This window comes from Pristiophorus japonicus, chromosome 23, assembly GCF_044704955.1.
Source record: "Pristiophorus japonicus isolate sPriJap1 chromosome 23, sPriJap1.hap1, whole genome shotgun sequence".
Classification (NCBI taxonomy): Eukaryota; Metazoa; Chordata; class Chondrichthyes; family Pristiophoridae; genus Pristiophorus; species Pristiophorus japonicus.
In genome coordinates this window covers 41,686,842-41,710,901 of record NC_091999.1, presented here as the reverse complement: position 1 = coordinate 41,710,901, position 24,060 = coordinate 41,686,842, and the positions used below count along the sequence as shown (strand labels likewise).

General features: G+C 47.6%; 1 protein-coding gene across 1 annotated transcript in view; it reads left to right on the top strand.

Annotated features, from left to right (window-relative positions):
- The first annotated feature begins 1,533 nt into the window (after positions 1-1,533).
- Positions 1,534-24,060, top strand: part of LOC139235504 (zinc finger protein 239-like) — a 72,185-nt gene continuing 49,658 nt past the window's right edge. The window contains exons 1-2 of the mRNA XM_070866587.1: positions 1,534-1,603; positions 1,914-2,205. Of these exons, the coding sequence (XP_070722688.1) occupies positions 1,534-1,603; positions 1,914-2,205 (362 nt within the window). The remainder of the gene's footprint in view (positions 1,604-1,913; positions 2,206-24,060) is intronic.

Below are 24,060 nucleotides of genomic sequence, written 5' to 3'. Positions count from 1 at the left end.
CTACAGGGGTTGAAATCTGCTGTTAATCACATCCTGACTCAACCATGTTCATTCTGACAATTGTGGTTTGTTTCTGCTGATGATAACTCCTGTAACTGGACTGGAGTTTAATATTTGGGATATAGACAAATAAATAAATAAATGAAGGGATGAAATCCCGCCTCTGGAGCGATGCAGGAGGCGGGAGGTTGATGTCCAGGACACCTGGTCGGAGGCACACCTGCTCGCCAGGTATCGTCGTGTGTAACCCGGTTTCAAATGACTGAAAATGATGCTAATAAAACACACCAAACTATTTTCTAGTTAGATTGGGGTGCACTATTCAATTCCTTAATTTAAAAAAAATTTAAAAGAAAAGAATTCTTGTAAGTTCTTCCACGTTGGTTAAAAGTTTTATAAGAAGTTTTAAATGTTTCTTCTGGAGTTTTAAAAACATTTTCATAAGTTTCCCAAGTTGATTTAAAGTTTAAAATGAAAGTCACTACCAAGCTACCTCTCTTGATACTATTCCATGGGCGCTGCCAGCCTTCTGTAGCTGCACAAAGCACTGGCTATTCCACACCTGGAGCACTGCGGGGAAGTAGAGGCCTGGTCTTCTCCAAAGAGGGCCCGAGCGCCTGGACACGAAATACAGTTCCATGGTTAGAATCTCCGTGTACAGTGCCAGGTTTAGAATCCCCATGTACAGTGCCAGTGTTAGAATCCCCATGTACAGTCCCAGGGTTAGAAAACCTCTATAAGTCCCAGGGTTAGAATCCCCATGTACAGTTCCAGGGTTAGAATACCCATGTACAGTCCCAGGATTAGAATCTCCATGTACAGTCCCAGGGTTAGAATCCCCATGTACAGTGCCACTGTTAGCATCCCCATGTACAATGCCAGGGTTAGAATCCCCATATACAGTCCCATGGTTAGAATCCCCATGTACTCTCCCTCAGGGTTAGAATCCCCATGTACAGTCCCAGGGTTGGAATAGCAATGTACAATCGCAGAGTTGGAATTCTGTGACTGTACACAGTCAAAGCGAAAAATTGAGGCCTTGAATCTGAGTTGGGGGGAAAAAAAATCATAGAAACATAATTCAATTTCTATACTAAACTATTTGAAATCAAATGAAATGAATTGTTGCAACAAACACGTTACTTTCATGCCAAATAGGAAACAAGTGATGTGTGGGGAGTGCAGGAGTGTTTGCGCCCAGTTACACATCCCTGGCTCTCCACTCCAAATGCGCTTCTTGAGGTTCGCAGTCTCATTGACACATCCAACTGACTGGATGGACCTCGCCCTTTAAACCCCATTAGAAAAATATCAGCATTTGATGTTTAGTTTGCCAAAACTTTATAAAAAAACTGGTTCGGCCTCAGCTGGAGAATTGTGTTCAAGTTTGGGCTCCAAAATTTCGGAATGATGCCAAGCTTTTAGAGAAGGTGCAGAAGGAACGGTGCCAGGGATGTGGGACTTCCGTGATGTGGAGAGCCTGGTGAAGTTTTCTCCAGAGAGTAGGAAAGGGTAAAAGGAGATTTGACGGAGATGTACAAAATTAAGAATGATTTACCAGAAAGAGTAAATATGGAAATTCTTTCCAGTGGCTTTAGGGAAGGTAACCAGAGGAGTCAGACTTCCGATGATTGGCAAAATAACGAGAGGTGAGATGTGGGATCATTTATTACCCAGTGAATTGTTACGATCCGGAATGCACTGTCTGAAAGTGTGGTGGAAGCAGATTCAATAGTAACTTTTAAAAGGCAATTGGATAAATACTTGCCGGGAAAAATATGCTGAGCTATGGGTACAGAGCAGAGCAGTGAGAACCATTCAACAGCTCCACCAAAGAGCCGGCACAGACACGATGGGTCGCATGGCCTTCTGTGCTGTATCACTCCCTGACAATGGTGAATGATTGTACCCAGAGCGCACCGTCCGGGGGAATACGCCCTATCTCCATCAGCAGGGAGGCAACGCGTGGGAAGGGCTGGTTCCCAAAGAGCACTTCCCTGTGCGGAGAGGCTCCCCGGGACTGAGCGGAGATCGCACGGCCCCAGGCAACACCGAGTGTGGCTCTCAGGCCCCGGGCAGCACCGAGTGTGGCTCTGATACCCCGGGCAACACCGAGTGTGGCCCTCGGGCCCCGGGCACCACCGAGTGTGGCTCTCAGGCCCCGGGCACCACCGAGTGCAGCTCTCAGGCCCTGAACAGCACCGAGTGCGGCCCCCCGCCCCGCTCTGGGCAGCACTGAGTGCGGCCCCCCACCCCGCTCTGGGCGGCACTGGTGCGGCCCCCCCCCCTGCCCAGGCAGGACCGAGTGCGGCCCCCCCCACCACGCTCCGGGCAGCACTGAGTGCGGCCCCCCATCCTGCTCCGGGCAGCATCGAGTGCGGCCCGCTCCCCCGCCCCGGACAGCACCGAGTGCGGCTCCCCCCTGCCCCGAGTCAGAGAGCCGGGCCCGGCACTAGCAAACCCCGGGGGCAGCGCCTCCCCCAAACCATGAAAACAACTGGTTCCATTTATACAGCAGGCCCAGTAATTCCCAGCCGCTCTGTAGCAGGGTGCGTGCTGGTTGCGGAAGTCGCTCCCTGGCCTCCTGTACAGTATTAGGCAGTCCCTTGAATCGAGGATGACCCACTTGCACACCAAAAAGGGATGAGTTCACAGATGTTTCAATATGAGACCTGATAGTCCAGGTCCCGAACTACATATTGAAGCGTAGAAGATGATTGTGCGTGGTTTCTTTTAAAGTGTGTATCAATTGTACACCAGCCGTCACACGGGCTGGACAGAGATAGGTCTTGGTCCAGTGGCAAGGGTTAAACAAGACGACTGCTGCACAGACTTGGTGCACATACTCCTACTGCACATAGATCACAGTGTGGTCTGGTCCATGCTGTCGCTGGGCCCTTGCCTCTTCCGGGCCCCGAATTCATGCCTCTCGTGGGCCACAATCTCTCCACCCCAAACTCTCGCCTCTCCTGGCCACAATCTTTCCGCACTGAACTCTTGCCTCCCGTGGGCCCAATCTCTCCGCCCCGAACTCTCTCCTCTCGTGGGCCCAATCTCTCAATCCCGAACTCTCGCCTCTCCTTGACCCCAATCTCTCAGCCCCGAACTCTCGCCTCTCCTTGGCCCCAATTTCTCAGCCCTGAACTCGAGCATCTTGTGAGCCCCAAGCTCTCAGCCCGGAACTCTCGTCTCTCATGTGCCCCTATCTCTCCGCCCTGAACTATCACTGCTCCTTGGCCCCAATCTCTCCGCTCCGAACTCTCGCCTCTTGTGGGCCCCAATCTCTCAGCCCCGATCTCTCGCCGTTACTCCACCCGGACCTCAACACTCCTCTGATGCTTGCCGCATCGCCTGCTGTACCTGGGCCATTCCGATGGTCCTGCCCATGCTCCAATCGCTGACCTGGATTCCGGTACAAACAAAATCTAGACTCTCAGATTTCCAAATCTGGGGCAATTTAGAGTAGATCGCCTCTAAACTATGCTGCAAATGTTAGAACGATGCTTTGGATACCTGGCCTCCTGTGTGGGTCTGTTTGTTGCATCAGTTTGAGCTGGAGTAGAGATGGAGGAGAAGCTGCTGGGTTTCACCCCCAGTTATTCTGGGCCCAGTGAGATCAACAATTCCCGATGTGGGGCTGGCAATGGAGATGGGTTCCCTTCCCTGAAGGACATTAATGAACCAGTTGGGTTTTAGTACAAACTGGCAGCTTTCAAGGTTACTATTTCTAGTGCTGGCCCTACAAATGACCAAGTTCATTCAGCTCAATTTCTCAACATGTCTTTGTGTTTTTGTGGATTCTCTCTCACCCACCCTTTTTCATGTCTGAAATTCATTTTACAGGGGATTAAAAGGGGAGGATTTGTCGACTGGAGGCTCAAACCAAACATCATATTAAGATTTGACAGAATCACTCGATTAATCGGGAACAGAATATCATCAGCCTTTGACCATGGAAGCAAAAAGCACCATTCACAGCGGGGAGAAATGGTACACGTGCTCTGTATGTGGTCAATGCTCAGCTAATCATCCAACTTGGAGAGACAAAAGGGCAGTCACACTGGAGAGAAATTGTGTAAATGTGGAGACACTGGGAAACGTTTCAACTGCCCGTCCCAGCTGGAAACACATCGGCGAGTTCACACCGGGAAGAGGCCGTTCACCTGCTCTGAGTGTGGGAAGGGATTCGCTTGGTCATCCTATCTGTTGAGGCACCAGAGAGTTCACAAGTGACTGCAGGGGTTGGGATCTGCTGTTATTGCTGCTGTTAATCACATCCTAACTGAACCATGTTTATTCTGACAGTTTGGGTTTGTTTCCGCTGATGTTAATAACTCCAGTAACTGGACTGGAGTTTAATATTTGGGATATTGACAAATAAATTCGTGTTGCTTTCAACACATTGCTGCAGATTTTTGTCTTTCCCGAGTGTTTATCATCACCTGGCTGGAGCTCAGTGAGGACAATCTGGGCGGACGATCGTATGGGGGAAGAACTTCAGCATGGACACAGTCCTTCAGGGTCACAATGAGAGGGGAAAACGGCACTTTGGTCTTTCTCATCACTCTTCACTGACAGCAAATTCACCGTGCGGGTTAACCTTGATGTGTAAGGTGTGGATGATATCCACCCAAGGGTGTTTAAAGAGATGGGACGGGTGCTCTGCCAGCCCCTTGCCCAGATCTCCAACAGCTCAGTAGAGTCATGGGTTGTTCCCTGAGATTGGAAGGCAGCACATGTAGTTCCCATTTTCCAAATTGAGCACAATTCAGAGCTCAGGAACTGAAGGCCCATCAACGTGACCTTGATCACTGGGAAGGTGCTTGAAGGGATCCTGAGAGATGCTGTTTTCGATCATAGGGAAAGGGAAGGGGCCATTACAGATACTGAACATGGATTCTGGTAAACAAGGTCACATCTTACAAACTAGCTTGAGTTTCTAAAGAAGTTGTTAGGTTGATGGATGGGGGAATCCGGTTGACATTGTTTACCTCAAGGTGTCAAACTCATTTTCTATGGTGGGTCTGATCCAATATCCTCGCACGAGGCATGGGCCACATTTAGCAAAAGCTATGAAAATAGCAATAAATGAAGATAAACTACATCGGAATTTATATTTAGATGTTATTTACTGCCTCTGCACTCGATCCCTGGCACCTCTTAGCTTGAGCGTTCATGAACTGACCCTGCTCAAACCATAACCACAAGGATATCGGTGCATGGTTCTGCCTGTGACCACAAGGCTGTGTCACCGCCACACACAGATACCATTACCTTGTTTCACATCTCCATACAAACACCATCACTTCACACATCCTCGTTCTGCACAATTGCAGCAGACGTGAGCAAGGACATGAGGCTTATTAAAAGACACATTTCATTACAGCAAAGGTTACACTGGGAGAAATGTTCAGTTATCTTCCATTACAGGCACAATGCCGGTCAAACCAGCAGCACACTGGCACCTGAACAGTGTCTCATCGGCCTACAGGCTTTTCTTAAATAGATTTGCTGCCTGGATATAAACTTAAACCAGCTTTGCAGGCGTGATGCTCTATTCACACATTGAAGGTGAGAGAGATGCTGTGGGGCAAATGCTAAGTCCAGTAGCTGAAAGTGATTAACAGACGAGGTTTTGTGTTTAGTGATCCTGAGCGTGTTACCAATACCAGCAAAGATGAAGCCCATGGAATAAAAGAGATAGTGGATACTGTCTCACTGTGAGCGAGTCAGAATAAGAAGCTTTAACAACAGCCGATGTTTCACAAAGGGAGACCTCACCAGACCAAAGGACATTGGTGGTGTTTAATGGGCTGTTTGTGTCACTGGGCTACAGGAGGCTATTTGTGACAGAGGGAAAGCTGGTCACAGCAAACAAAAAGTTTACCGGCATGTCCAGGGCCCACTCTGACCCCAACCTTCTCTCTCTCACTATTGATGGACACTGCTGCAGTAATTGCTCCTCTGACCTTTCCTCTCTTGTCCCTCCCACACCCCTAATACACGGCCCGAGACAATCTCCCTCCCCCTACATCCTCACTGTGCTGGAATCCACACCAGTCTCCCCATCTGCTCCTTGTTCTCTCCCTGGATCCTGAAACTACAGAACTCACTGATCCCTCCTGAAGTCTACAGGCTCCAAAACTGAAGCTTGGTGGCCCTCAGTCCCCACTCCTTGATTTACCTCCCCTTCTCTCCTCCTCTTTCCCCCTTGGTTGCGTCCCACACTCTTGGCCTTGAGCCTTCCCCGGGGATTCTCAGTATGAACAGGGGGATGTGTGTTGAGACAGGATGTCCCAGCTCTCCACCTTTATGACATCACTGCAGTGCCGAGCAACCACCCTAACTGAGCCCTGCTCATTATGGGCTGGGTTGAGCTCAGTGCTATTAAAGAAAGGGTTACAGGAGCAGGATTCGAGCGGTATGAAGCCCAAGATTAATGCAGAGACGTATAGGATCAATTTATACCTTATTGAGTGAGAACTGTCAGTGTCCCAGACACTCCCTGTCCCTCAGTATCTGTGTCGGGGAGTGCCCGATGGGTTCACTCTGTATCTGACCCATGCTGTGCCCGACTGGAGAGTGTTTGTTGCTGCATGAGCTGCTCAGCTCGATGAACTAAACATTTAACACAAAGATGATCAGATAAACCCATCAGCTCCTTCCCTGGACACAGGTCCTGAAGGACAGGGAGTGTCTCTATTAATTTGGCTGGTGTCCTTGATCAAATTTAAACATCTCACATCTATTTTTAAAAATTTGTTCATGGGATGCGGGCGTCACCTCTCATTCTTCTCAACGCTGGAGAATATAGGCCTAGTCTACGCAATCTCTCATCGGACAATCCCCCCATTCTAGGAATCAGTCTGGTGATCCTTCATTGCACTCCCTCTACAGCAAGTTTATCTTTCCTGAGGTAAGGAGACCAAAGCTGTACACAATACTCCTGGTGTGGTCTCACCAGGGCCCTGTATAATTGCAGTAAGACGTAAATACTCAAATATTTCTGTAATAAAGGTCAATATACCATTTGCTTTCTTAATTGCTTGCTGCACCTGCATATTAACTTTTAGCGATTTGTGTACAAGAACACCCAGGTCCCTCTGATCACAATGTTTCCCAATCTCACCATTTAAAAAAAATACTCTGCCTATCTATTTTTACTGTCACTGTCTAACTTAACATTTCTTCACATTATATTCCATTTACCATGTTCTTGCCCACTCACTGAGCCTCTATATATCCCTTTACCTGCGAGGAGGATGCTATGAGGCTGCAGAGCGACTTGGATAGGTTAGGTGAGTGGGCAAATGCATGGCAGATGAAGTATAATGTGGATAAATGTGAGGTTATCCACTTTGGTGGTAAAAACAGAGAGACAGACTATTATCTGAATGGTGACAGATTAGAAAAAGGGGAGGTGCAACGAGACCTGGGTGTCATGATACATCAGTCATTGAAGGTTGGCATGCAGGTACAGCAGGTGGTTAAGAAAGCAAATGGCATGTTGGCCTTCATAGCGAGGGGATTTGAGTACAGGGGCAGGGAGGTGTTGCTACAGTTGTACAGGGCCTTGGTGAGGCCACACCTGTAGTATTGTGTACAGTTTTGGTCTCCTAACCTGAGGAAGGACATTCTTGCTATTGAGGGAGTGCAGCAAAGGTTCACCAGACTGATTCCCGGGATGGCGGGACTGACCTATCAAGAAAGACTGGATCAACTGGGCTTGTATTCACTGGAGTTCAGAAGAATGAGAGGGGACCTCATAGAAACGTTTAAACTTCTGATGGGTTTAGACAGGTTAGATGCAGGAAGAATGTTCCCAATGTTGGGGAAGTCCAGAACCAGGGGTCACAGACTAAGGATAAGGGGTAAGCGATTTAGGACCGAGATGAGGAGAAACTTCTTCACCCAGAGAGTGGTGAACCTGTGGAATTCTCTACCACAGAAAGTTGTTGAGGCCAATTCACTAAATATATTCAAAAAGGAGTTTGATGAAATCCTTACTACTAGTGGGATCAAGGGGTATGGCGAGAACGCAGGAATGTGGTACTGAAGTTATATATTCAGCCATGAACTCATTGAATGGTGGTGCAGGCTAGAAGGGCCGAATGAGCTACTCCTGCACCTATTTTCTAATGTTTCTATGTTTACATTCCCAACTAGCTTTGTATCCTCAGCAAACTTCGATATATTACATTTGGTCCCCTCATCCAAATTATTGATATAGATTGTGAATAGCTGGGGCCCAAGCACCAATCCTTGCAGCACCCCATCAGTTACAGCTTGCCAACCCGAAAATCACCCGTTTATTCCTACTCTCTGTTTTCTGTCCGTTAACCAATCCTTAATCCTTGCTTGTATATTACGCCCAATCCCATGAGCCCTAATTTTGTTTAATAATCTCTTGTGTGGCACCTCATCGAATGCCTTCTTTAAATCTAATTACACCACATCCAATGGTCCCCCCTTATCTATCCTGCTGGTTACAACCTCAAAAAACATTAACAGATTTGTCAAGTACAATTTCCCTTTCATAAATCCGTGTTGATTCTGCCCAATTCTGTTATTACTTACTATGTGCTGAGTGACAGATTTTTGCTTTTTCACAAGTACTTATGTCAGGACTACCCGTAATGCACGGGTTAGATACAGTATGAATCTCACTCAATTCTGTTCCAAACACTACCAGGGTTGGTACAGAGTAAATCACAGTCTGCATTATCCCAAACACTCCCAGGGCAGGTACAACACAGGTTCGATGCAGAGTAAAGCTCCATCTACACCAGCCCATCAAACACTTCCAGGTCAGGTACAGCACAGGTTAGATACAGAGTACATCTCCTTCGAACCTGACCCAGCCATTCCATTGCAGATACAGCATTTGTTAGATATAAAGTAAATCTCCCTCTACACTGTTCTATCAAGCACTCCCAGGGCAGGTACTACATTGGTTCGACACTAAGTAAAGCTCCCTCTACACTGTCCAATTAAACATGACTAGAACAGCTACAGCACAATTTCGACCGAGTGTAATTCTCTTTCTAATCTCTCTTTACAATTGTGCACAGTTTTGGTCGCCTAATCGAAGGAAAGATATACTTGCCTTGCTTAGATACAGAGTAAAGCTTCCTCGACACTGTACCACCAGACATTCCAAGGGCTGGTACAACACAGGTTAAATATGGAGTATATCTCCTGCTACCCTGTCCCAATATTCCAGAGTAGATCCTGCATTGGTTAGATACAGAATAAAACTTCCTCTACACCGTTGCATCAAATCACAGGGCAGGTACAGCACAGCGTATATACAGAGTAAAGCTCACTTTACAATGCCGCAACAAAAACTCCCAGGGCAGGTACAGAACAGGTTAGATACAGGGTACATCTCCCTCTACCCTGTCCTAACCATTCCAAAGCAGGAACAGCACGAGTTAGATCCAGATTAAATCTCCGTATATACTATTGCACAGGATATTCCCAGGGCAGGTACTGCATTAGTTAGATATTAAGTAAAGCTCCATCTGCACTGTCCAAATAAACATTCCAAGAACAGGTACAGCATAATTTAGAGAGTGTAATTATCACTCTAATCTCTCACTACAATTGTACAGGGCCTTGATGAGACCACACCTGGAGTACTTTGCACAGTTTTCGTCTCCTTATCTAGGGAAGGATATATTTGCCTTGCTGAGATACAGAGTAAAGCTCCCTAAACACTATACCACCAGATATTCCAAGGGCAGGTACAACACAGGTTAGATATGGAGTAGATCTCCCCCTACCATATTCCAACCATTCAAGTGCAATTACAGCACGGGAAAGATAGAGAATAAAGCTCCCTCTACACTGTAGCATCAAACAATCCCAGGGCAGGTACAGCACAGGTTAGATACAGAGTAAAGCTGCCTCTACACTGTCCCATCAAACACTGCCTGGGCCGGTACAGCATAGTCAGACCCGGAGTATATCTTCCACAAACACTCCATGGCAGGATCAGAACGGGATAAATACAGAGTAATTTCTCCCTCTACACTGACCCGACAAATACTCCCAGGGCAGGTACAGCGCGGGTTAGATACCAAATAAAGCTCCCTCTGCACTGTCCTATTAAACACTCCCAGGGCAAGTACAACATGGGTTCGACACAGACTAAAGCTCCCTCTATGCTGACACATCAAACACTCACAGGGCAGTTACAAAAGAGGGTGGCTACCGAGTCAAGTTCCCTCTACTCTGCTGCATCAAACACTTATGTGAAGTACAGCACGGTTTAAACATGGAGTAAATCTCTCTCGACACAGTCCCAGGGCAGGTACAGTACGGGTTATATACAGAGTAAAGCTCCTTCTGCAGTGTCCTAAAGAATCCCAGGGCATGTACAGCAAGGGTTCGTAACAATTTAAAGCTCCCTGAAGGCTGACCCATTAAACACTCCCAAGGCAGGACAGCACAGGTTAAATACACAGTAAGGATCCCTCTGCACTGTCCCACCAGACATTCCCAGCGCATCCACAGCACAGCTCAGATGAAGAGTAAAGCACCCTCAGCATTGTCCACGGCAGGAACAGAACGGGATAAATAGAGAGTCATTTCTCCGTCTTTACTGTCCCAACAATCCTTGGGAAGGTACAGAACGGGTTACCGAAAGATTAAATCTCTCTCCAACCTGTCCCATCAAACACTGCAGAACATTTGCAGCACGGGTGAGATACAGAGTAAAATTCCCCCGAGACTGTCCCGTCAAATGTTATTCAATGGGGAGCAGGCACGTGGGGGTCCCAGTGGCCCACTCCTGCTACTCTTTCTCATGATCTTATGTACCCAGCATGCCCCGCGATGGAGAATGTGCCGCACCCAAACTACAGCAGCTCAGTGCGCAGGCGCTGAGCTTGTAATGGCGGAGAAGACAAGTTTTGGATAAGCTCCTCAGAAGTGTCCTTTTCAACGGGAGGGAGCGGAGTAACGGAGCAGCGGGGAGCCGCGAAGGCTTCATAAACAACCCGTGCCCGCCGCAAGCCCGGAATATCGGCGGTTGCAGCTTCGGGACTTTCTCCGGTCACAGGCCCAGGCTAACGGTGGCCATCTTGGTCAGGAAGGCAGGTCAGCGTTCGGTCATCTTGATGCAGTGAGCAGCACCGCGCATGCGCGGCCATTTTGATACAGGAACAAAGTAAATGATGTCAGTGTCTGGAACTGAACCCAGCCAGAGTCAGTACCTTCAGGGGAGGGGAACCAGTGAGTGTAGAACTGAACCCAGCCAGAGTCAGTACCTTCAGGGGAGGGGAACCAGTGAGTGTCGAACTGAACCCAGCCAGAGTCAGTACCTTCAGGGGAGGGGAACCAGTGAGTGCAGAACTGAACCCAGCCAGAGTCAGCATCTTCAGGGGAGGGGAACCAGTGAGTGTAGAACTGAACCCAGCCAGTGTCAGTACCTTCAGGGGAGGGGAACCAGTGATTGTAGAACTGAACCCAGCCAGAGTCAGTACCTTCAGGGGAGGGGAACCATTGAGTGTAGAACTGAACCCAGCCAGAGTCAGTACCTTCAGGGGAGGGGAACCAGTGAGTGTAGAACTGAACCCAGCCAGAGTCAGTACCTTCAGGGGAGGGGAACCAGTGAGTGCAGAACTGAACCCAGCCAGAGTCAGCATCTTCAGGGGAGGGGAACCAGTGAGTGTAGAACTGAACCCAGCCAGAGTCAGTACCTTCAGGGGAGGGGAACCAGTGAGTGCAGAACTGAACCCAGCCAGAGTCAGCATCTTCAGGGGAGGGGAACCGGTGAGTGTAGAACTGAACCCAGCCAGTGTCAGTACCTTCAGGGGAGGGGAACCAGTGATTGTAGAACTGAACCCAGCCAGAGTCAGTACCTTCAGGGGAGGGGAACCATTGAGTGTAGAACTGAACCCAGCCAGAGTCAGTACCTTCAGGGGAGGGGAACCAGTGAGTGTAGAACTGAACGCAGCCACAGTCAGTACCTTCAGGGGAGGGGAACCAGTGAGTGTAGAACTGAACCCAGCCAGAGTCAGTACCTTCAGGGGAGGGGAACCACTGAGTGATTGGTTCGGCTCCCCTCCCCCGCCACTGATTGGTGTGGAGCAGCATGTGCTGGTTGGGTTGGTGCCTCGCCATTGGCTGCGGGCTGAGTGCAGCGGGTGGTTTGTTGGCGGGCTCTGCTCGCGGCTTTTGAGCTTGCTGGGCCGGGTGAGGCGGGGCGGTGTTGTGCACAGGCGCGGGGCCAGCCTATTGTAGGAGATTGGCCGCAGACAGACGAACAGACGACGTTTTGCCGCGGCCGCGGAGGTTGGATGAGCAGCACGTGCAGCCTCCCTGCAGACTCACATACTCACAGACACGCGCGAGCGGGGAGATTTGGCCGCCAAGTCGGCGGGTGTTGGCTGCGGGGTACCTTCAGGGGGAGTGGGCCTTGGTTACTGTCGGGGATTGTGGGGAGTTTGTCCGAGGTCCGCCTGCTTCGGGGAGCAGGGAGCGACAGGGGCGGGGCTTCCTCGACGTCACAATACTTTCCATTGTCCCGCTGCAGGGCAGGGAGCATGTGCGGCGGCCATCTTACTGCAGGGAGCAGGAGCAGGATGGGGACCAGTGACATGAACACATGAGAACATCAGAAATAGGAGATGAGTCGGCACTTTGTTCCCTCCAGCCTGCCGCCATTCAATAAGATGATGGCTGCAGCATCTGGGGTGGTTCTCCTTGGAGCAGTGAAGGTGCAGGGCAGGTTTAACAGATGCTCACAATCAGGAAGGCTTTAGATTGAGTCAGGGAACAGAGTGGTTCTGCTCACACAATCAGAGAATGGTTACAGCACGGAAGGCCATTCGGCCCGTCGAACCCTTGCCGGGTCCCAGCTAATCCCACTGCCCCGCCCTTTCCCCCAGTCCTGCAAATGTTTTCTTTCAGATACTTATCCAATTCCCTTTAGAAAGCTGTGTTTGAGTCTCCTTCCACCACCCTTTCAGGCCATGCTTTCTGGATCCTAACCACTCGCTGCGCAAAATAAATTTTTCTTATGTCGCCTTTGGTTTTTCTGCCAATCACCTTAAATCCGTCTCCTCTGGTTCTCGACCCGTCCACCAATGGGAACAGTGTCTACTTTGTCCGGACCCCTCATGATTCTGAACACCTCGATCAATTCTCCTCTCAACCTTCTCTGCTCCAAGGAGAACAACCCCAGCTTCTCCAGTCAATCCACAGAACTGAAGTCCCACATCTCGTGAATCATTCTTGTCAATCTTTTCTGCACCCTCTCTAAGGTCTTCACATCCTCATGTGCACTGCCCAGAATTGGACACAATACTCCAGTTGAGGCCGAACCAGTGTTTTACAAAGCTTCATCATAACCTCCTTGCTTTTGTACTCTGTGATGCCCAGGATCCTGTAAGTTTTTTTAACTGCTTTCTCAACCTCTCCTGTCACCTTCAGCGATTTGTGCACATATACCCGCAGGTCTCACTGTTCATGCATCCCCTTTAAGATTGTACCCTTTTGTTTATATTGTCTCTCCTCATTCATTTAATCATGCTTCTCTCATTTTATTTCTTCCTCCGAGCCCCTCAACTTCATGTTGGCGAGTGGTGATTGATTGCCCTGGGAACCAACAGGAAGAGAGGTCAGAGGCCGGAGGTATTCTGCAACCAATCGTGGTGGTTGAGGGATGGATCCTGAGTCGGCCTATCAGGTGAGTGTGTGTGAACCATTGTTAAACTATTCATCTTTTAAAAGTTAAATCGAGATTTCTTTTGTCAACAAAACAGTTCAACATTTGTCAGTATTTTGTTTTCCTGGAGTTCCTATTATGAGTTTCAGACACTTCAGTGACAAGTAGACCAGGTGTTTAAAGGTCATTCATTTCCCCTTTTTCATGTCGCTGTTAGTTAAAGCGACAGAGATTGATTTTCCCGCATTATGCATTCGTAATAGTTAAAGTAACATCCTTCCTGTTGGTAGTGAGTTACATTCGGTGCTGGGTGATATGGCTGGTGGCATCAGCCATTAAAATACGCATCCTCTTGTTCAAATCTCTCCAGGATCTCACCGTTCCCCATCTCTGTAACCTCCTCCAGCCCACCAACCCTCTTAATAGTTTTTCTTTGGAACAGAGGAGGCTGTGGGGAGACCTTAATGAGGTGTATAAAATTATGAGGGGCCTAGATAGAGTGGATAGGAAGGAGCTATTTCCCTTCGCAGAGGGGTCAGCAACCAGCAGAACCTTTTAGCCAGTACGTAGCAAGCCCAACAAGAGAGGGGGAAGTTCTGGACTTAGTATAAGGGACTGAAGCTGGGCAGGTGGAAGGGGTATCAGTGGGACAGCATTTTGGCGCTAGTGATCATAATTCAGTTAGATTTAGGGTAGTTATGGAAAAGGACAAAGATAGACCAGGAATAAAAGTTCTCAATTGGGGAAAAGCCAATTTTACTAAGCTGATCTGTGATTTAGCCAAAGTGGACTGGAAACAGCTACTGGAAATTCCACAGATTTACAACCCTTTGAGAGAAGACATTCCTCCTCATCTCAGTTTTAAATGGGTGGCCCCTTATTCTAAGATTATGCCCTCCAGTTCGAGTCTCCCCCATCAGTGGAAACATCCTCTCTGCCTCCACGTTGGCAGGCCCACTCATAACCTTATACATTTCGATAAGATCACCTCTCATTCTTCTGAATTCCAATGAGTAGAGGCCCAAACTACTCAACCTTTCCTCATAAGTCATTCCCCTCATCCCCGAAACCTTCTCTGACCTGCTTCCAAAGCACGTATATCCTTTCATAAACATGGATCAGGAAGGTCAAGATTCCATTCGCCTTCCTGATCACTTGCTGTACCTGCATACTATCCTTTTGTGTTTCATGCACAAGTACCCCCAGGTCCCGCTGTACTGCAGCACTTTGCAATCTTTTTCCATTTAAATAATAACTTGCTCTTGGATTTTTTTCTGCCAAAGTGCATTACCCCACACTTTCTAATATTATACTCTATCTGCCAAATTTTCCCATTCACTTAGCCTGTCTGTGTCCTTTTGCAGATTTTATGTGTCCTCACACATTGCTTTTCCTCCCATCTTTGTATCGTCAGCAAACTTGGCAACGGAACACTCAGTCCCTTCTTCCACGTCCTTTAATATAGAATGTAAATAGTTGGGGTCCCAGCACTGATCCCTGCAGCACCCCACTAGTTACTGATTGCCAACCTGAGAATGAACCATTTATCCCAATACTCTGTTTTCTGTTAGTTAGCCAATCCTCTATCCTTGCTGATATATTACCCCCAACCCCGTGAACTTTTATCTTGTGCAGTAACCTTTTACATGGCACCTTGTCAAATGCCTTCTGGAAGTCCAAATACACCACACTCACCGGTTCACCTTTATCCATCCTGTTTGTTACATCTTCAAAGAATTCCAGCAAATTTGTCAAACATGCCTTCCCTTCATAAACCCATGCTGTCTCTGCCTGATCGAATTTTGCTTTTCCAAATATCCTGCTACTGCTTCTTTAATAATGGACTCCAACATTTTCCCATCCACAGATGTTCGGCTAACTAGTCTCGCGTTTCCTGCTTTTTGTCTGCCTTCTTTTGTAAATAAGGGGCATTACATTTGCAGTTTTCCAATTGCTGGGACCTCCCCAGAATCCAGGGAGTTTTGGTAAATTACAACCAATGCATCCACTATCCCTGCTCCTACTTTTCAAGACCCTCGGATGCAAGCCATCAGGTCCAGGGGATTTATCTGCTTTTAGTCCCATTATCTTACTGAGTACCACCTTCTTAGTGATTGTGTTAAGTTCCTCCCCCCTATAGCCCCTTGACTATCCACTGTTGGGATATTGTTAGTGTCCTCTACTGTAAAGACTGAGAGAAAATATTTGTTCAGAGTTTCTGCCATCTCCATGTTCCCCATTACTAATTCCCTGATCTCGTCCTCTAAGGGACCAACATTTACTTTAGCCACTCTTTTCCTTTTTATAGAAACTCTTGCTATCTGTTTTTATATTTTGTGCTAGTTTACTTTCATAGTCTTCCATTTCTTAATCATTTTTTTAGTCATTCTTTGCTGGCTTTTAAAAGCTTCCCAATCTTATGTCCTCCCACTAGTTTTAGCCACTTTGTATGCCCTTGTTTTTAATTGGATACCGTCCTTTATTTCTTTAGTTAGCCACGGCTGGCTAGCTTTTCTTTTACACCCTTTCCTCCTCACTGGAATACATTTTTCTTGAGAGTTGTGCAATATCTCCTTAAATTTACACCACTGTTCATCAACTGTCCTAAACTTTAATCTATTTTCCCAGTCCACTTTACCCAACTCTGCCCTCATAAGTACATAGGCTCCTTTATTTAAGATTAGTACGCTGGTTAGAGATACAACTTTCTCACCACCAACTGAATTTCAAATTCAGATCATGCTATGATCACTCATTCCAAGGGATCCTTTACAAGGAGATTGTTTATTAATCCTGTCTCATTGCACAGAACCAGATCTAAGATAGCCGGTCCCATGGTTGGTTCAGTTACATACTGCTGAAGGAACCTGTCCCTTATGCACTCTATGAAGTCCTTCTCAAGGCTACCCTGACCAATTTGATTTGTACAAACAATATGGAGATTAAAATCACCCATGATTATTGCTGTTCCCTTTTTACAAGCCCCCACTATTTCCTGGTTTATGCGCTGACCAACAGAGTAGCTATTGTTATGGGGCCTATAGACTACACCCACCTGTGACTTTTTCCACTTATTGTCCCTTATCTCCACCCAAACTGTTTCAACATTCTGATCATTTGAGCCAATATCGTTTCTTACTATTGCAGTGATTCCATCCTTTATCAATAGAGCTACTCCACCGCCTTTTCCTTTCTGTCTGTCCTTCTGGATTGTCCAGTACCCCTGAATATTTAATTCCCAGACCTGGTCACCTTGCAACCACGTCTCTGTAATGGCTAACAGATCATACCCATTTGTATCTATTTGTGCCGTCAACTCATCTATTTTGTTACAAATGCTACATGCATTTAGACAAAGTGCCTTTAAGTTTGTTTTTTTTACATTTTTTTCCTGCTTGTTTCCTCTCTCCTTCAAACTCACTTTCTTTATTTTTGCTTTCTAATTCTAGCTTTTCTCCCCTCCCTACTGAATCTATTTCAGGTTTCCACCCCCCGCCAAGCTAGTTTAAACTCTACCCAACAGCACGAGCAAACCACCCCGCGAGGATATTGGTCCCGGCTCTGTTGAGGTGCAACCCGTCCGACTTGTACCGTTCCTACCTCCCCCAGAAGTGGGCCCAGTGCCTCAGGAATCAACGCCCATCCCGCCTGCACCATTTCTCCAGCCAGGTATTCATCTGCGCTATCAACCAAGCTCGTGACATTGGGAGGAATCCAGAGATTACTAGCTATAAGGTCCTGCTTTTTAATCTCTCTCCAAACTCCCTAAACTCTGCCTGCTGGAGAGCGGAGGGAGGGGAACCAGTGAGTGTGGAATTGAACACAGCCAGAGTCTGCACCTTCAGGGGAGGGGAACCTGTGAGTGTGAGTATATTCAGAGCAGAGATAGAAAGACACTAAAGGAATCGAGGGATATGGGGATAGTGCGGGAAAGTGGAGCTGAAGTACAAGATCATCCTGGAACTTATTGAATGTTGCTGCAGGCTCGAGGGGCCGTATGGCCTACTCCTGCTCCTGTTTCTTATGTTTTTAACGGTTGTGGAAATCTGGAACTCTGTTCCCCATAAAACTCAGGCTGGGGCCCAATTGAAAATTCCAAAACTGTGATTGATAGATTCTTCTTGTGCAAGGGTATTAAGAGTGATGGAACCAAGGCAGGTAGACGGAGATAAGATACTGATCAGTCACGATCTAATTGAATGGTGGAACTATGACTCAGTCACACTGGGTGGTGCCTGTGAGAGATTCGGTAAACCCTCACCAACAGTTCTTGACTTCAGGATTTATAAGAACAAAATACACTCGGCACAGGGTTTTGGCTCAACCTTAAACTTGTATGTTTATTGAACTTGCGTTATTCCCCAGCACACAACCTCCCTGAGATTCCGACTGGAATAACACCGAACCCATAATACAAACCCCCTACACAAGGTTACCTGAAACCTAACAGGAAATATCACAGTTCAATACCCTTCCGCGATTCGACTGTGATTATAAAACGACTCGGACAAATTCCCCGACGGTTTGACTGAAACTTATAATTACCCACACAGCTGGTGGTTGTGGTGTGGATTGTAGGCCGGGACCAGGTGACCACCCTGCATCCTCCTTCACTGCACTGCCCTTGCTCCGAAGTGGTCCTTTTTTATGGGGCTTCATAATCACAGCATCAAACATATTTCTAGCTGTTCCCCTGTCGACTGTTCCAATGGTTAATAACCTCTTGATCATCAGTGTATTCCACTCCCTGGCCCAGACAGGGGCACGATCAGCTCTCCTGCTGTGTAGTACAATGCAAACCTTCCTTGGGAACAGATCTGGCTCCACAGTTGAGGAATGTATGAATGTCCCTCTTCCTTCTTGACAGGTACTAGGGACTATTGAAAGTATGCATGGCCGGCGTCTGGTGCAATTGTCTGTGTTGATTAGATCGATGGCAGTTATCCTGTATCATTGTCTCTGAGGATGTCCTTCCTGTCTCTCAATGAGTCATCGTTTTGCTGCAATGTTTGAATGAACCCCTTACTGTATAGCCCACCCTCTGGGTGTTTGTACTGAGGTTTTTTTTTTATTAACCCGTCCCACCGTCCGTGAGTTTTATATTGCATTCGACAATCCATTTTACAGTTAGTGTGAGGGAGGGTGGGGAACAGATCCTACATGCCTTTATCCACTGAGCCATTGGGAGGAGGGTCCTGTGGCCTTGCTGGAAAATGCTCGTGTGAGGCCTCAGGTGACGACAGTGGAAAAGCCAGTCGACACTCACTGTCGAGGTTCACACATGGAGTTTGAGCACATGGGTCACATATTAGAGAGAAACTGGTGAGTGTAGAACTGAACCCAGCCAGAATCAGTACCTTCACGGGCGGGGAACCAGTGAGTGTAGAACTGAACCCAGCCTGATTCAGCACCTTCAGGGGAGGAGAACCAGTGAGTGCAGATCTGAACTTAGCCAGAGTCAGGACCTTCAGGGGAGGGGAACCAGTGAGTGTAGAACTGAACCCAGCCAGAGTCAGTACGTTCGGGGGAGGGGAACCAGTGAGTAGAACTGAACCCAGCCAGAGTCAGCACCTTCAGGGGAGGAGAGGGAGGGGAACCAGTGAGTGTGGAACTGAACCCAGAATAGGATATTAAGGGAATCGAGGGATATGGGGATAGTGCAGGAAAGTGGAGTTGTGGTAGAAAATCAGCCGTGATCTTATTGAATGGCGGAGCAGGCTCGAGGGGCCGTAAGACCTACTCCTGCTCCTAGTTCGTATGTATGTTCTTGTGTTCAGTCATGACTGGATGTGGCAGGACTGCAGAGCTTTGATCTGATTCATTGATTGTGGGATTGCTTAGCCCTGTTTATACCATGCTGCTCTCGCTGCTTAGTATACATGTAGTCCTGTGTTGCAGCTTCCCCAGGCTGGTACCTCATTTCTCGGTACACCTGGTGCTGCTCCTGGCATGCTCTTCTGCACTCCTAATTGAACCAGACTGATGGTAATGTTAGAGTGAGGGATATGCCAGACCATGAGGTTACAGATTGTGGTGGAATTCAATGCTGCTGCTGATGGCCCACAGCACCCTGAGGGTGCCCCGTTTTCAGCTGCTAGATCTGTTCTGCATCTATCCCGTTTAGCACGGTGATGGTGCCACACAACACATTTGAGAGTGTGTTCGGTGTGACTTTGTCTCCACAATGACTGTGTGCGGTGGTCACTGCTACCAATGCTGTTATAGACAGAGTCAGCTCCATGTGGGACAGGCTGGATGTACCTGATGGTCTTTACCTGTCCGTCATTGTTCGTATCTGCGACAGGTAGATTAGTGAGGACCAGCTCAAGTAGGTTTTTTCCTCGTGTTGGTTCTGTCACCATCTGCTGCAGGCCCAGTCTGGCAGATAGGTCCTTCAGGACTCGACCAGCTCAGTCAGCAGTGGTACTACCGACGCATTCTTGGTGATGGACATTGAAGTTCCCCACCCAGAGTACATTCTGTGCCCTTGCGACCCTCAGTGCTTCTTCCAAGCTTAAACCAGTGTGAGTAATAGAATAGATTAGATTATAATGTGAGATGTTTATACCTATAATGGTGAAACTATAAGAACTAACAGCAGGCAAGGTAGTTTAGGGATAATGAGAAAATTACTGAAGAAAAGTAAGTGCTGGGAACCAGGGAAAGTGTCCTTGTAAATCACAGATTAGAGAAGTTCCAGCTGTCTTTTCCTCACTTCCTGCCCAAACCCAGCAGAGAAGACAAAGAAGAGTCCGGTGCCAGAGGTGGATCAGTGCAGGGTATCAAAGTGAGGGGAGACTGATGTAAGGGGGCAGTGGGGACTGGAGACACCGGGGATCAAGCTCAGGGCACCCAAGGTTCCATCCAGCGGGCTGACCTGCTGTCAGTTACTGTGGACACGCGGGACTTGCATCTTTACTCTGATTGGTGGATCAGTATAACATACGGTGGATGACGGAGAAACTGCTCATCTTATATTTCTTATTAAGGTATTAAAGTTGCAGACACTGGACTCTGGAACTTGCGAATTAATAAGACAAGGGATTAGCTCGACCAAATCTCTCTACTCCTCCACTCCTTTTAAAATGTTACCATTTAATGTACATTTCCTCCATTTTTTCTTCCAAAATGTTTTGCATCATATTACTCTGCACTAAATTTCATCTGCCATCCATCCAGCCCATTTACAAACCTGTGCATTCAGACTGAGCTCACTTACAGTCCTCTTCACAGAGCCCCACGCTCCCCATTTTTAGCGTCATCTGGAGATTTTGATCATTCTGCAGGTCTGATCACCGATTTTTAAAATTATTTATTTATTATTATTTATTGTCCCTCTGGCCCCAATCTCGATAGCATGACAAAATAAAATTCAGTTCCCCCAATTTGGACTTTGAATTATTGGAACAAATTCTGAGGGACAGGATAAATCTTCATTCAGAAAGACCGGGATTAATCAGGGACATTCAGTACGGATTTGTTAATGGAAGATCGTGTCTGACTAACCTGATTGCATTTTTTGAGGAGGTCACACAGAGGGTCGATGACGGTGTTGTGTTTGACGTTGTGTATATGGATTTTAACAAGGCTTTTGATAAGATCCCACATGGCAGACTGGTCATGAAAGTAATAGCCCATGGGATACAAGGCAAAGTGGCAACTTGGATCCAAAATTGGCTGAGGTCGGAAGCAAAGGTTAATGGTCAATGGGTGTTTTTGTGACTGGAAGGATGTTTCTGGTATACACCAATGATTTAGACTTGAATGTAAAGGGTATGACTACGAAGTTTGCAGATGATACGAAAATTGGCCGTGTGGTTGATAATGAAGAAGAAAGCTGTAGACTGCAGGAAGGTATCAATGGACCTTTCAGGTGGGCAGAGCAGTGGCAAATGGAATTCAATCTGCAGAAGTGTGAGGTAATGCATTTGGTGAGGGCGAACAAGGAAAGGGAATACACGATAGATGGTCGGACACTGAGAAGTGTAGAGGAACAGAGGGACCTTGGTGTGCTTGTACACAGATCCCTGAAGGTAGCAGGACAGGTCGATAAGGTGGTTAAGAAGGCATACGGCATACTAGACTTTATTAGCCGAGACATAGAATACAAGAGCTTGAACTGTACAAAACACTAGTTAGGCTACAGGTAGAATACTGTGTGCAATTCTGTTCATCACATTACAGAAAAGAGAGGGTATAGAAGGGATTTACCAGGGTGATGCCGGGACTAGAGAATTTTAGGAATGAGGAAAAATTGGATCGGCTGAGGTTATTTTTTTTGGAACAGAGGAGGCTGAGGGGAGACCTTATTGAGGTTTCTAAAATTATGAGGGGCTGAGATGGAGTGGTTAGGAGGGACCTATTCCCCTTAGCAGAGGGGTCAATAACTAGCGGCATAGATTTAAAGTAATTGGTAGAAACATAGAAATTTACAGCGCAGGAGGCCATTTCGGCCCATCGTGTCCACGCCAACCGATAAAGAGCCGCACGGCCCTCGGTCAGCAGCCCTGAAGGTTACATATAAACCTGTGAGAAATGAACAATGGCGGAAAGGTAAAGAGCACCCGGGCCAACCAGTCCGCCTCACACAACTGCGACACCCCTTACACTGAAACATTCTACACTCCACCCCAACTGGAGCCATGTGATCTCCTGGGAGAGGCAAAAACCAGATAAAAACCCAGGCCAATTTGGGGGGAAAAAAATCTGGGAAAATTCCTCTCTGACCCATCCAGGCGATCGAAACGAGCCCAGGAGATCACCCTGGCCATATTCGATTCGCTGCAGTACTTACCATCGTATCTGCGCCAGCCAACAGGAGGTTATCCAGTCTAATCCTAATTACCAGCTCTAGGTCCGTAACCCTGCAGATTACGGCACTTCAAGTGCCCATCCAAGCACCTTTTAAATGTGGTGAGCGTTTCTGCATCCACCAGCCTTCCAGGCAGTGAGTTCCAGACCCCCACAACCCTCTGCTTGAAGAAGCCTTCCCTCAAATCCCCTCTGAGCATTCCACCAACCACCTTAAAACTATGCCCCCTCGTAATTGACCCCTCCACCAAGGAAAATAGACCCTTGCTATCCACTATATCCAGGCCTCTCAAAATGTTGTCACCTCAATTAGGTCTCCTCTCAGTCTCCACTGTTCCAATGAGAGCAAACCCAGCCTATCCAATCTGTTCTCACAGCTCAGATGCTGCATTCCAGGCAGTATCCTAGTAAATTTCCTCTGCACCCTCTCTCGTGCAATCACATCCTTCCTATAATACAGCAACAAGAACTCCAGCCGTGGCCTAACCAGAGTGTTATACAATTGAAGCACAACCTCCGTGCTCTTGTATTCTGTGCTTCGGCCAATAAAGGCAAGCATTCAGTCTGCCTTCTTAACCACCTGATCCACCCGGCCTGCTACTTTCAGGGATCTGTGAACAAGCACTCCAAGGTCCCTTTGATCATCTACCGCTTAATGTGTATCATCATCATCATCATCATAGGCAGTCGCTCGGGATCGAGGAAGACTTGCTTCCACTCTTCGCCTGAGTTCTTAGGTGGCTGTACAGTCCAATACAAGACCCACAGTTTCTGTCACAGGTGGGTCAGATAGTCGTTGAGGGAAAGGGTGGGCAGGGAGTCTGGTTTGCCGCACGCTTCTTCCGCTGCCTGCGCTTGATTTCTGCATGCTCTCTGCGACGATACTCGAGGAGCTCAGCGCCCTCCCGAATGCACTTCCTCCACTGAGGGCGGTCTATGGCCAAGGACTCCCAGGTGTCAGTGGGCATGTCGCACTTTATCAGGGAGGCTTTGAGGGTGTCCTTGTAACGTTTCCTCTGCCTGCCTTTGGCTCGTTTGCCGTGGACGAGTTCCAAGTGGAGCGCTTGCTTTGGGAGTCTCGTGTTTGGCATGCGAACTATGTGGCCTGCCCAGCGGAGCTGATCAAGTGTGGTCAGTGCTTCAATGCTGGGGATGTTGGCCTGGACGAGGACGCTAATGTTTGTGCGTCTGTCCTCCCAGCGGATTTGCAGGATCTTGCGGAGACATCGCTGGTGGTATTTCTCCAGCGACTTGAGGTATCTACTTTACATGGTCCACGTCTCTGAGCCATACAGGAGGGTGAGTATTACTATGGCCCTGTCGACCATGAGCTTGGTGATAGTTTTGAGGGACTGATCTTCAAACATTAATGTGTATACCATTTCCTTATTAGCCCTCCCAAAGTGCATTACCTCACACTTCTCCGAATTAAATTCCATTTGCCACTGCTCTGCCCACCTGACCAGTAGATTGATATCCTCCTGCAGTCCATGACTTTCCTCTTCATTATCAACCACACAGCCAATTTTAGTGTCATCTATAAATGTCTTAATCTTACTCCCTCGATTCAAATC